Genomic DNA, 14917 nt, shown 5'->3' with positions numbered 1-14917 from the left:
CAACTTAAATGCTTCATGTTCTCACTCTCTCTTTACTTTAAATATCAGTACTTTCCCTTAAATGAACTTTAAAGTAGACCTGAGATTATTGTAAATATAGATGGTGCATGGATCACATATACGTAAAGAAGTACAATGTCATAACTTCAATAATTTTTTACTCTTCTTCTTCACTCAGTTTGATTTTTCATTAATTTTTGAATTTTCATTTATTTATGTTTCCTTTTATTTATGTATATATGTGAATGATCTATTCTTCCAGGTATGGCCAGGATTAACAGTATACCCTGATTTCACTAATCCAAACTGCATAGAATGGTGGGCAAATGAATGCAGTATTTTCCATCAACAAGTGAATTATGATGGACTTTGGATTGTAAGTAGTTACTTTAGACTTGTGATTTTGGACAATGAGCATAGAATTATTTTTCCATAAAAATTATTATTAAGTTGACAAAAAATATTTTATAACATATTGAACATAAAAATAATGTTCTTATATTTTTCTAGAATGTATAAATATCATACCTGTCATGTTCATGGGTCAGAAAAAGAATACAAACTAAAAACTGTAAATTGAGATTTTTCTTATCCAGTAATATACTTTATAGGATAAAGTTCATTTCTGTCACTAAGGTGTTGTACCTTTATGACTAATAATTTATGTTGAAAAGAGTTAACAAAATTTGGAGATTAGCCTATAGTAGTGTAACTTCAAAAACTTTTACTAAAGTCTGCAGTAGTCAAGCAATTGCAGCAACATGGACTTAAATAAGCCCTCAGCCTTTAGAAACTTTCTTTTTAGTAAGTTATTAAGTGGAACAAATCAAAATTGGCAATAGGTTAAGTGTTTTATCTCAAGATAAACATCAACAACAAACAAATAATATCCTAGATTACTGGTAAAGTTATTAAAGGAAAACACTAATTTTTAAAAGTTTCTTTGGATGAAATTTTATATCTGTAGCTATTGATGCCTGCTGGTAGGTTTATAATTTAGACTAATACTGATGATAGTCAATGATTTAGTGTCTTTTGTTAAGGAAACTGTAACAATGTTTGGGGAATGAAACTACTAGGTGATCCCAGAATTCTATATTTCAGAAAAAAATATCTAATAATCTTGAGCACAGAGAGAACATGAGGAATGTTTTTCAAAGGTATTACAACTGTACGGAATTTTGGAAGGAGAGATTATGGATATCTGGGAATAGTTAAATTTTTTGATTGTTTAGATCACAGTATCTCTACTTCCCTAAAGTTCTCATTATTAATTCAGTCATTATTTAAATTATTTATTTATTTATTCAATCAATTACAAGTGTTTATTTTGCATTATCATGAAAACGTGGAGTTGAGTAGAAGGTTAGCATACCCGTCAGAATTCCTATGAAGGTAATAGAATGAAGATGGAGAGGCTTTGTTATTTGACACAAAATTAGTGAGATTGCAGTGTTGATACCTAGCTGCTGGTAGAAATAACAAAAAAAATTGCAATCTGCTCTTGCATTTTGTTTTTAATTCTACCTCCAATTTCAATTATATTATTTAATTTAAATTAAAAGTACGTTCTTTCCTTCTTTCCTTTATTTTTCTTTTTTTCTTTCATTCTTTTTCTTGTTTAGGAAAAATTTGAATCCATTAGAGCAGAGTTACAAGTATAAATGACATTTAGGAATAGTGAAAAAGAATCTGACTGTGCTATATATAGAGAATATACTTCATTTCCTACATCCATTGAAGACTGAAATACATGATTCATCTCCAAAGAGAGGGAGGGATGGAAAGAAGAGGGGCATCTGAGAAAAACAGAGTAGTTATGATACTAATACAGAAGCATTTTGACTAATGCTTATGATAACCAGTATGATTTCAAAGCTCACTAAATATCACTGAATTAATATATGCTATGTATAAGCAGTGAATATTCTGCTTCTAACTCTTACCTGAATAATTGCCAAACCCTACTGCTAGGTTGTTTCTCAAATTCTTTTTCTTTCTTCAGATTATTTTTTCTGACAGAATGAATATATAGTAAAGCAGCATAATTTAACTGATGATATTTTATTTTCATGTCAAAATTTTAGTTTTATAATTTTCTAGATTTTTAATTTAGATTCAATGCTAATGCTTTTAAATTTTAAGTTTAAATATTACAATAATTTTGGGAAATGATATGAGCTTAATTTTAATTGAAAAATAGATTTTTGCGTATAAACACACATTATGGTTGAATTCCCTTTTTTTGTATCATTCTTAAGATAATCTCCTAATATTTGAAAAATAAGAGCCTACTGTATTTGGTATAATTAAGACTAATGCTATGATTTCAAAATAAAAACATTAGTATTTTTAAAATTCAAAGAACATTTCCATTTCTCTGAAAAAATAAGCATATTTTTGTGATCATGTTGTTACTATGATTTTATTCTTTAAAATCTAACAAGGAGAATTCTTCCATAAAGAAGTCTAATAATTTAATATATAGTTTTGGGAAACTTAAAATTCATTGAGAAGATATATCCAAACACGTTCATATATCCCAATAACTGGGGGCTTAATTGGATATATTATCTGTACATTTTATAGGATTCTTAGAAAAAAATCAGTTATTTAAAAATTTCTTTGAAAATAGGGTTATTTAGATTTAGTTTAAAAGTGAAGTTATGAAATGCCACCAGATTTTTATACAGTTTTCAATGGATTTTAAAGAAACACCCTTAAAAATGGTATTGATAATTCCTAGAAATGGTCATTACTAGACGTGAGATGATTTTAATGATACTGTAGGAGTACTTATTACTATCAATCCACTGAGTCCTTTGTCTCATGACTTACAGTGCTTGAATTTACTGGCTGTAATATTGACAATACTAATCAAATTCACTTTCACATGACATTAAATAAACGTAACACCACGTAAATCCTTGAATAGGTTAGAGAAAAATATTTTCAGAATTTTGAAAGAAGCAAAAATACAAAATACATTAAAAGAGATACAAATAAATTCTATTAAATTATGAGTAGTAAGTTTAACCTATTAATAATATAATCTTGTCAAATAGACATTTTAATAAAAAATAATCAAATATTAAATGCTTTATTTGTTTTAAATATGGTTAAAATCATGTAAAAGTGATTAAGTTTTAAGTTATTTTATTATTATATTACATTTATTAAATTCTTTTATTTTATTTATTCTTAAATTACATAAAATAAAGTCTATTTTGAGTGAGTGCTATAAGAGCTTGTGAATTTTATTTCAAGTTTGCAAATACTTAGTTCAAATAGAATAACATCAATTTCAGAGTTAAATGTTTTGTCCTTGCACTTCCTTGGTGAATATTATATACAAGAGGTAATAAAATGGTTTAGAAAAAGACTCTTAAAATTTAAAATAATGCAACTCAGTTCCATTTATGAGTTTCAGTAGTTGAAGCTGTTTTTGAATTTAATTCAGTTGGTACATTCATGAAGAAAAAATACTTAGGTTCATCTAAAATTATTGGCTGTACAACTATAGTATCTCTTTGTATTAATTTTACTGGACATAGGACAACAAAATTGAATATAATACATCAGGTAATTTTAGTAAAATAACCCCAATGTGTACTTTAGAATAACTACGTAATTGTCCTTTGTGGCTATTAAGAAAACAAAAATCTGTTTCACAATGAGGAATTTATTCTTTTCTCCCTTGAGCAGCCTTCATTTCTCACATTAATTCCATCTGGGCATCATTTTGATGGGAGAAGGGAAGAGTGATAAAGAGAATATACTTCTGAGGAAAACAAAATTAACGAGAGACTTGAATGAGTGTGATGCCTTTGTGAGAGCAGAGAGAACGTATTATAGAGATGTGGGAAATAAGGCTCAAAAATTCTTTGGTGCCATTAACAGAGATGGAGAAAGACATACACATTTCTTGAGCATGTGTAGTGTAATATATGATTTTATATGAATAATCTTTTTTAGTCCAAAGGTTTTACTTAACTGGTTATGGACTAGAACTAGTAAACAGCAAGACAATACTAGGGCTTCAGTTTACAAGGCAAGAAAATCCATAAATGCAATACCCCACAACTCTGACTCCAAGAGATGTTTAGGTCACTGGTTCTCATAATGTGGCCCAGGAGCGCTAGGATTCCCTGAGACTCTTCCAAGGATTCAATAAGCTCATAACCATTTTCATTAGAATACTAAAATGCTGTTTGACTTTTTTCACTTTCATCCTCTCATGAAAGTGTAGGAGTTGTGGGCTAGGCAAAAAGTGTTGTGCCTAGCTGCTAGCAAGGCACATCATAGAAACTAGATAAATGCCAGCTGAAATTAATAAACTATGTTGAATAAATGAATGTGCTGGAAATATGTACAATGATAGGCTCACAGTGAGAAGACTGATACAACTATTTAGAAAAGACAGTTGCTTAATACTTTTAATGTAATGTAATATAATTAATGCTTTATATGTATAATTAAAGCTAGGTAAATCACATACATTTTGGTTGTATAAAATCCTTTAATCCCACCTAAGATACCTCTGTTATCTGGTATATACATTTATGAAAAAACAAATAATATTATTTTTCTCACTATAATGACTTGTTCATGCTGGAAGTATTTTGGAATCAAGTAGTGAGAATAGTTAAGCAAGTTTGTTTGTAGGTTGGTAGCTTATATATGTCTTCTAGGAGCAGAGGAACATCATGGTTGCCCTAGATAAAATATTTACAAACAAGTAGAGAGTTTCTGCTTATATGATTTAGAATTACTTAAAATCTGCTGTTCTTTATCTTATATCCATTCAGGACATGAATGAAGTTTCCAGCTTTATTCATGGTTCAAAGAAAGGATGCAGTGACAACAAACTGAATTACCCAGCTTTTACTCCTGGTAAATTTCATTTAACTATCTCCTTACCATTAATTGAGAATAATTATCTTTTTTTACTGGTAAATTGTAGCATATATTTCTAAATCACAAACTTTGATATAATTTTGAGACCCTGAAATAACTGTGGTATTTTGTTTATTTTTTGTTTTATTTCTGGCCAAAATATTTATGTCTAAGAGAAGGAGCATGTTTTTAAATTTTGGTGCAGATTATTGATTTGTCTTTACCTCTGATGAACTGCCCATGATTAAATGATTAATGAAAAGAAACAAAATTTGTTTGAAATCATAATTTAAGTGATCAATTTTTTTCCTTGAGCACTTTGGTTTAAGTCTCTGCAGTTATTAGATGTACCTGATGTGAATAGTTACATCTCACTTATTCCAAAAAGCATGTTTTCATCAATAAAATTGGTAAAAAAAATTTCACCAAAGAAAAAGAAGTGTTCTGAGGGGAATAGATTATTATAAGGACATCTGAAGAAAGATGACAATAATTATCACAGTACAATATAAGCCTGCAAATTAAAGCACAATAAAAACTGAAAAGCAGAGATTTAAATGATTTGTTATTGTGTAACAGGTCTACATGTGTGGAATTAGGTTATATTTAAATAAATTATAAAGCTTTCAAATGGGTCTATAGTTATATGATTTATAATAAATATATATATATATATTTCTATATGCATGTTAAAGTCTATTTTCTCCATAGATTTATTTATTACTGAAGTTAGGAAACAGGGTATTCATTATTGTATGTGCAAATGTAATTGTTAATCAGTAAGAGTAAAAGGTGAAGACCCAACTGGAACTTAGCATAAATTGTTGTCTTTCATTACTTTTTAACTAAATATGGTATTACATAGCACATCACGTAAGGATTATAAAGTTTAAAATGGCAAAATATTTCTTAAGAAATTATATCTTATATTTTTTTCTAAGATATTCTTGACAAAATCCTGTATTCCAAAACAATTTGCATGGATGCTGTGCAACACTGGGGGAAACAGTATGATGTTCACAGCCTCTATGGATACAGTATGGCTATAGCCACGGAGAAGTAAGTGCAATTTCACTCAGAAAGCCCTTTAATATTTATTGTCTAGAAACATATTTGGTAATTTACATATAGTGGATAATAACAAGAGTAGGAAAGCAAAGAAAGATAATATTTTCATGGTGAAAAATTAGGGCATTAAAAGCATCTCCTCTTTTACTAATATTCACAAATTTGAAACTTAGTTATCAAGAACTACATGATATATGAATAAAACTGTGATTCTTTTTTAATTCATAAATTGAAATTTTCCTTCCAAATTTTGATTCAGTTTGGTATCTCTGAATATGTGCTCTAAGCATGAAATTCACAATTGACCTGAGAGGATGGTGCTTCTAAAACAAGTCTTTACTTTTAAAAAACAAGAGTTTCAGGCTTCTGCACATGGGACCCTAAGCTGAGGTGTCAGCACAGTTGTTTCATAGGAGGAACTCTGGTCTGAAGGGCCAGGTGTGAGGCCTCAGCATTGAGCCCCCTGTGAACAAGTGAAACTAGACTTAAGCACAAAGGAAAAGAAAAAGTTCTTGAGACTGGGAAATCCAGGATCAAGTTGCCTACTGATCCAGTGTCTGGACTTGGCTCACACAGTTATGGAGGCTGGCAAGTCCAAAATCTCTAGGATGGCTCAGCAAGTTGAAGACCAGGGTCTTAGTGCTCCAGCCTTGTGTCAGGCTTGAGCCTCTGAGGTGAGAGAGCTGAGCTCAGGACACTGGACCACCAGAGAACTCCCAGCCCCACGTAATATCAAATGGTAAGAGCTCTCCCAGAGATCTCCATCTCAAAACTAAGACCCAGCTCCACCCAGCGGCCAGCAAGTTTCAGTGCTGGACAACCCATGCCAAACAACTAGCAAGACAGGAACACAAACCCAGCCATTAGCAGAGAGGCTGCCTAAAATCATAATAAGGTCACAGACACCCCAAAACACACCACCGGCTGCGGTCCTGCCCACCAGAAAGACAAGTACCAGCCTCATCCAGCAGAACACAGGCACTAGTGCCCTCCAGCAGGAAGCCTACACAACCCAATGAACCAAACTTAGCCACTGGGAGCAGACACCAAAAACAACGGGAACTACGAACCTGCAGCCTGTGAAAAGGAGACCCCAAACATAGTAAGTTAAGCAAAATGAGAAAACAGAGAAACACACAGCAGATGAAGGAGCAAGGCAAAACCGCACCAGACCAAACAAATGAAGAGGAAATAGGCAGTCTACCTGAAAAAGAAATCAGAGTAATCATAGTAAAGATGATCCAAAATCCTGGAAATAGAATGGAGAAAATACAAGAAACAAGGACCTAGAAGAACAGAAGAGCAAACAAACAATGATGAACAACACAATAAATGAAATTTAAAATTCTCTGGAAGGAATGAATAGCAGAATAACAAGCAGAGGAACAGATAAGTGACCTGGAAAATAAAATAGTGGAAATAACTACCACAGAGCATAATAAAGAAAAAAGAATGAAAATAATTGAGGACAGTCACAGAGACCTCTGGGACAACATAAAATGCACCAACATTTGAATCATAGGGGTCCCAAAAGAAGAAGAGAAAAAGAAACGCTCTGAGAAAATATTTGAAGGATTATAGTTGAAAACTTCCCTAACATGGGAAAGGAAATAGTCAATCAAGTCTATGAAATGCAGAGTCCCATACAGGATAAATCCAAGGACAAACATGCCAAGACACATATTCATCAAACTATCAAAAATTAAATACAAAGAAAAATATTAAAAGCAGCAAGGGAAAAGCAATAAATAACATACAAGGGAATCACCATAAGGTTAACAGCTGATCTTTCAGCAGAAACTCTGCAACCAGAAGGGAGTGGCAGAACATATAAAGTGATGAAAGGGAAAAACCTACAACCAAGATTACTCCAACCAGCAAAGATCTCATTCAGATTCGACAGAGAAATTAAAACCTTTACAGACAAACAAAAGTTAAGAGAATTCGGCACCACCAAACCAGCTTTACAACAAATGCTAAAGGAACATCTCTAGTCAGGAAACACAAGATAAGGAAAAGATCTACAAAAATAAACCCCAAACAATTAAGAAAATGGTAATAGGAACATACATATCAATAATTACCTTAAAAGTAAATGGATGAAATGTTCCAACCGAAAGACATAGACTGGCTGAATGGATACAAAAACAAGACCCGTATATATGCTGTCTACAAGAGACAGAGTTCAGACCCAGGGGCACATATGACTGAAAGTGAGGGGATGGAAAAAGATATTCCATGCAAATGGAAATCAAAAGAAAGCTGGAGTAGCAATTCTCATATCAGACAAAATAGATTTTAAAATAAAGACTATTACAAGGAGCAGAGAAGGTCACAACATAATGATCAAGGGATCAATCCAAGAAGAAGATATAACAATTGTAAATATTTATGCACCCAACATAGGAGCACCTCAATACATAAGGCAAATACTAACAGCCATAAAAAGGGAAATCGACAGTAACACAATCATAATTGGGGACTTTAAAACTCCATTTTCACCAATGGACAGATCATCCTAAATGAAAATAAATAAGGAAACACAAGCTTTAAATGATACATTAAACAACATGGACTTAATTGATATTTATAGGACATTCCATCCAAAAAACAACAGAATATATTTTCTTCTCAAGTGCTCATGGAACGTTTTCCAGGATAGATTATATCTTGGGTCACAAATCAAACCTTGGTAAATTTAAGAAAATTGAAATCATATCAAGTATCTTTTCTGACCACAGTGCCACAAGATTAGATATCAATTAGATGACAAAAACTGTAAAAAAAAAAAAAAACACATGGAAGTGAAACAATACACTACTAAATAACCAAAAGATCACTGAAGAAATCAAAGACGAAATCAAAAAATACCAAGAAACAAATGACAATGAAAACATGATGACCCAAAACCTATGGGATGTACCAAAAGCAGTTCTAACAGGGAAGTTTATAGCAAGAGAAACTACCTCAAGAATGAAGAAATATCTCAAATAAACAACCTAACATTACACCTAAAGCAATTAGGGAAAGAAGAAGAAGAACAACAACAAATAAAGCCTGCAAAGTTGGCAGAAGGAAAGAGATCATAAAGATTAGATCAGAAATAAATGAAAAAGAAATAAGGAAAGATAGCAAAGATCAATAGAACTAAAAGCTGGTTCTTTGAGAAGATAAACAAAATTGATAAACCATTAGCCAGAGTCATCAAGAAAAGAAGAAAAAAACTCAAATCAATAGAATTAGAAATGAAAAAGTAACACTGACACTGCAGAAATATTAAGGATCATGAGAGATTACTACAAGCAACTATATGCCAATAAAATGGGCAACCTGGAAGAAATGGACAAATTCTTAGAAAAGCACAACCTTTGAAGATTGAACCAGGAAGAAATAAAAAATATAAACAGACCAATCACAAGCACTGAAATTGAGACTGTGATTAAAAATCTTCCAACAAACAAAAGCCCAGAACAAGATGGCTTCACAAGCGAATTCTATAAAAATTATAGAGAAGAGCTAACACCTATCCTTCACAAACTCTTCCAAAATATTACAGAGGGAGGAACACTCCCAAACTCATTCTATGAGGCCACCATCGCCCGGACACCAAAATAGACAAAGATGACCCGAAGAAAGAAAACTACAGACCAATATCACTGATGAACATAGATGCAAAAATCCTCAAAAAATACTAGCAAACAGAATCCAAGAACACATTTAAAGGATCATACACCATGATCAAGTGGGGTTTATCCCAGGAAAGCAAGAATTCTTCAATATATGCAAATCAATCAATGTGATAAACCATATTAACAAATTGAAGGAGAAAAACCATATGATCATCTCAATAGATGCAGAAAAACTTTTGACAAAATTCAAAACCCACTTATGATAAAAACCCTCCAGAAAGTAGGCATAGAGGGAACCTACCTCAACATAATAAAGGCCATATACGACAAACCCACAGCCAACATCGTTCTCAATGGTGAAAAATTGAAACCATTTCCTCTAAGATCAGGAACAAGGCAAGGTTTTCCACACTCACCACTATTATTCAACACAGTTTTGGAAGTTTTACCTACAGCAAACAGAGAAGAAAAAGAAATAAAAGGAATCCAAATCAGAAAAGAAGAAGTAAAGCTGTCACTGTTTGCAGATGACATGATATTATACATAGAGAATGCTAAGGAGGCTACCAGAAAACTACTAGAGTTAATCAATGAATTTGGTAAAGTAGCAGGATACAAAATTAATGCACAGAAATCTCTTGCATTCCTATACATTAATGATGAAAAATCTGAAAGAGAAGTTAAGGAAACACTCCCATTTACCATTGCAACAGAAAGAATAAAATTCCTAGGAATAAACCTACCTAGGGAGACAAAAGACCTGTACGCAGAAAACTATAAGACACTGATGAAAGATACTAAAGATGATACAAACAGATGGAGAGATATACCATGTTCTTGGGTTGGAAGAATCAACATTGTGAAAATGACTATACTACCCAAGGCAATCTATGGATTCACTACAATTCTTTTCAAACTACCAATGGCATTTTTCATAGAACTGGAACAAAAAAATTCACAATTTGTATGGAAAAACAAAAGACCCTGAAGAGCCAAAGCAATCTTGAGAAAGAAAAACGGAGCTGGAGGAATCAGGCTCCTGGACTTCAGACTATATTACAAAGGTACAGTAATCAAGACAGTATGGTACTGGCATGAAAACAGAAATATAATTCAATGGAACAGGATGGAAAGCCCAGAGATAAACCCACACACATGTGGTCACCTTATTTTTGATAAAGGAGGCAAGAATATATGTTGGAGAAAAGAGAGCCTCTTCAATAAGTGGTGCTGGGAAAACTGGACACCTACAGGTAAAAGAATGATATTAGAACACTCCCTAACACCATATACAAAAATAAACTCAAAATAGATAAAAGACCTAAATGTAAGGTCAGACACTATAAAACTCTTAGAGGAAAACATAGGCAGAAGACTCTATGACGTAAATCATAGCGAGATCCTTTTTGACCCACCTCCTGGAGAAATGGAAATAAAAACAAAAATAAACAAATGGGCCCTAATGAAACTTAAAACTTTTGCACAGCGAAGGAAACCATGAACAAGATGAGAAGAAAACCCTCAGAATGGGAGAAAATATTTGCAAATGAAGCAACTGACAAAGGATTAATCTCCAAAATTTACAAGCAGCTCGTGAAGCTCAATATTAAAAAAACAAACTACCCAATCCAAAAATGGGCAGAAGACCTAAATAGACATTTCTCCAGAAAAAGATATACAGTTTGCCAACAAACACATGAAAGGATGCTCAACATCACTAATCATTAGAGAAATGCAAATCAAAACTACAATGAGGTATCACCTCACACCAGTCAGAATGTCCGTCATCAAAAAATCTACAAACAATAAATGCTGGAGAGGGTGTGGAGAAAAGGGAACACTCTTGCACTGTTGGTGGGAATGTAAATTTATACAACCACTATGGAGAACAGTATGGAGGTTCCTTAGAAAACTAAAAATGGAACTACCATATGACCAAACAATCCCACTACTGGGCATATACCCTGAGAAAACCATAATTCAAGAAGAGACATGTACCACAGTGTTCATTGCAGCTCTATTTACAATAGCCAGGACATGGAAGCAACCTGAGTGTCAATCGACAGATGAATGGATAAAGAAGATGTGACACATATATACAACAGAATATTACTCAGCCATAAAAAGAAATGAACTTGAGTTATTTGTAGTGAGGTAGGTAGACCTAGAGTCTGTCATACAGAGTGAAGTAAGTCAGAAAGAGAAAAACAAATACCATATTCTAACACATATATATGGAATCTAAGAAGAAAAAAATGGTTCTGAAGAACCTAGGGGCAGGACAGGAATAAAGACACAGACGTAGAGAATGGACTTGAGGACACAGGGAGGGGGAAGCATAAGCTGGGACGAAGTGAGAGAGTGGCATTGACATATATACACTACCAAATGTAAAATAGATAGCTAGTGGGAAGCAGCTGCACAGCACAGGGAGATCAGCTTGGTGCTTTGTGACCACCTGGAGGTGTGGGATGGGGGGGTATGAGTGAGAGGCAAGAGGAAGGTGATATGGTGATATATGTATATGTATAGTTGATTCACTTTGTTATACAGCAGAAACTAACACACCATTGTAAAGCAATTATACTCCAATAAAAATGTTAAAAATAAATAAATAAATAAATAAAACCAAAAAAAAATGACGAGTTTCAATTAATATTTAGCTTTCTATGTATTATCTCACGTAATTATCTCAAGTAATTCTCTAATGCAATGTGTTGCTTGTATATAAAAAAGGAGCATGATACAAAACAAAGGAAGGGGACAATCATATATTGATTGCCTACTATTTTCCAAGCATGGTATAAGGACCTATAATGCTATAGTTAATAAAAACCAGATTCTGTGTCTATAAATTTAAAATTTTCTCATAATAAACTGTATTCAAGTTTTAATTCAAAACCATATTTGGTCCCAGATCATACCATGATATCAAAATTTTATACAGTATCTTCATAGTGTTTGTTTACTTAAGAGAGCATTATATGTCATGGAGTATAAGTAAATAAATTCTAGAAAGAAAAAAGAGCACTATAGTTCATATATAAGTAATATTATAGAAAAAGCACATGCGAATACTATTATATTTTTACTATGGTAGTCTGGATAACTTTAGATACTGAATTAAACTTTTGTATCTTTTTTCTGATTATTTTCCAATTATGGAAAAAATTTGTCAACAACATTCAGGTACCAATAGTGGTGAGATGACTAATGCCAATATTTGTGGATGATGAACTTCTAAAAACAAAATACAATGCCTCTCAAGTATATTAGTTTTATTTCAACATTGCTTGATAATATTTGAAAATGCAGATATTAAGGTATAATTAACATCATTGAACCACAAAAATGTGTATCGCGTTCAAGTTCAGATTACTATATTTTGTATTGTAAAGAGATTTCAATGGGTTTAAATCCTACATTTCAAAAACAAATATTGAGTGGATATAAAAAGCACATGTTTAATTTGGTAAAGAATATTATTCAAAGTTTAAATCTTTTCTAGAAGATTTATTTTCTCTGTGTTTGATCAGAATGTATTTAACTAAGTAAATATTTATAGCTAAATACAAAATTAATATAAAATATTGATAAAATAGTTGCAAATATTATGGCTTGGCTCTAGGAGCTGTAATACATGCATTGAAATTAAGATTTTAGAATTTATAAAATCAATATTATTTTAAAGTAAATGTTATTTATTAATTTGATTTTGTTTTTAGAGCTGTACAAAAAGTTTTTCCTAATAAAAGAAGCTTTATTCTGTCCCGGTCAACATTTGCTGGATCTGGAAGCTATGCTGCACATTGGTTAGGAGACAATACTGCTTCCTGGGAACAAATGGAATGGTCTATTACAGGAATGCTGGAGTTTGGTTTGTTTGGAATACCTTTGGTAAGTGGAGTTATACCATGTTATTTATAAACAGTGTAATTACAGTTAATTTTGTAACATTATCATCATTGATTTTCAGTAAAATGATTAAAAGTATGTGACAGAAAATGTCAGTCTTTATTCCTAGGGAATTTTTGAGGAAAATAAGATTGTGGATGATGTCTATAACACTCAAGCCATTAGAATGGAAAAATAGAATGAAGAAAATGCAATCAAATCAAACTAATTCATGAAACAAATGTCAGTATAAACAAAGCATAGAAAAGCTTATATAATACATATAAAGCACCAGAGAAAATGGTAGGGAAAAATCCAAATTTGGGATTGTAATGAAAGTAAATATCAAAAGTCTAGATATATTTAAAATACTAGACTGTCAGTTTAGGTTAAAAAAAATAAAGCTCTTTCCTCTATTTAAAAGATAAAAAATAATGACAGAAAATTTTCAAATTTTTAAAGCAGAGAAAATTTATATATGCAATTCTAGACATAAGAAATCTGGTAAGTCTCTATATCAAGCAAAAAAAAAGAACTATGTAATGTTGATATTCAACACTAAAGAGTGTCATTACATAACAAAATAAATGTAAAACATTTAAAAAATTACAGTTGTTCATTTATTCTTTCATATTCATTGAACCAAATGAAAACCAAAAACAAACCAACAAAAAAAAGCTAACACACACACACACACACACACATACATACCATCTTGAATTTGGAAAGTAAAAAAACACATTACCAAATGATTCACCAAAATAAACTGAATGGAAATGAGAGAGGAAAACCTTAAAACTGAAAGCTAACAATTGTGCTTCATATCAGAACTGTGGGATATCAGCTAAATTGCTATTTAGAAGAAAAATTTTGACCTTAAATGCTTAGATTGTAAACAAAGAAGGGCTGAATATTAATTAATGAAGGGCATGAATTAAGAAAATGGAAAAAGTAAAACAGAATAAACCTAAAGATGTAGGTAATGAAAATAAGAGAAGAAATGAATGCAATGAAAGCAATGCCTCTAGAGAAAAGTTAACAAAGTACAAAGGTGACTCTGAAAGTTTGAATAAAATAGACCAATACATGGCAAGTTTTGTGCAAAAAAAGAAGAAAAAAATAAGCAATGTTAAGATGTATTTCAATGTAAGGTGTTATACAGTATAGCAACTAATTAATAAACAATAACCAGGAGTAAATATTCAAACTAAGTGTAGGACTTTTTGAGAGAAATTTTAATAACTTAGTAATTTAAAGATATACTGTTTTCATGGAAAAGAAGCCTCAATATACTATAAATATGCATTCTCCCCAAACTATTATCCAAATTCAGTGATATTCCAATTTAAACTATACAGGGAATTTGAAGAATACAAAAGATTATTCTAAACTTCATATGGAAGACAATACAATTTAAAGAAGTAGAAAAG

The 14917-nt window shown here is 31.8% G+C and overlaps 1 protein-coding gene across 1 annotated transcript in view; it reads left to right on the top strand.

Annotated features, from left to right (window-relative positions):
* Window positions 1-14917, top strand: part of SI (sucrase-isomaltase) — a 98400-nt gene that overhangs the window by 24439 nt on the left and 59044 nt on the right. Inside the window, exons 12-15 of the mRNA XM_068547390.1 lie at window positions 263-376; window positions 4809-4893; window positions 5838-5955; window positions 13319-13490. Coding sequence (XP_068403491.1) covers window positions 263-376; window positions 4809-4893; window positions 5838-5955; window positions 13319-13490 — 489 coding nt within the window. The remainder of the gene's footprint in view (window positions 1-262; window positions 377-4808; window positions 4894-5837; window positions 5956-13318; window positions 13491-14917) is intronic.

Source organism: Eschrichtius robustus, chromosome 6 (assembly GCF_028021215.1).
Source record: "Eschrichtius robustus isolate mEscRob2 chromosome 6, mEscRob2.pri, whole genome shotgun sequence".
NCBI classification, from domain to species: Eukaryota; Metazoa; Chordata; class Mammalia; order Artiodactyla; family Eschrichtiidae; genus Eschrichtius; species Eschrichtius robustus.
This window is presented reverse-complemented; position numbering and strand designations above follow the sequence as displayed.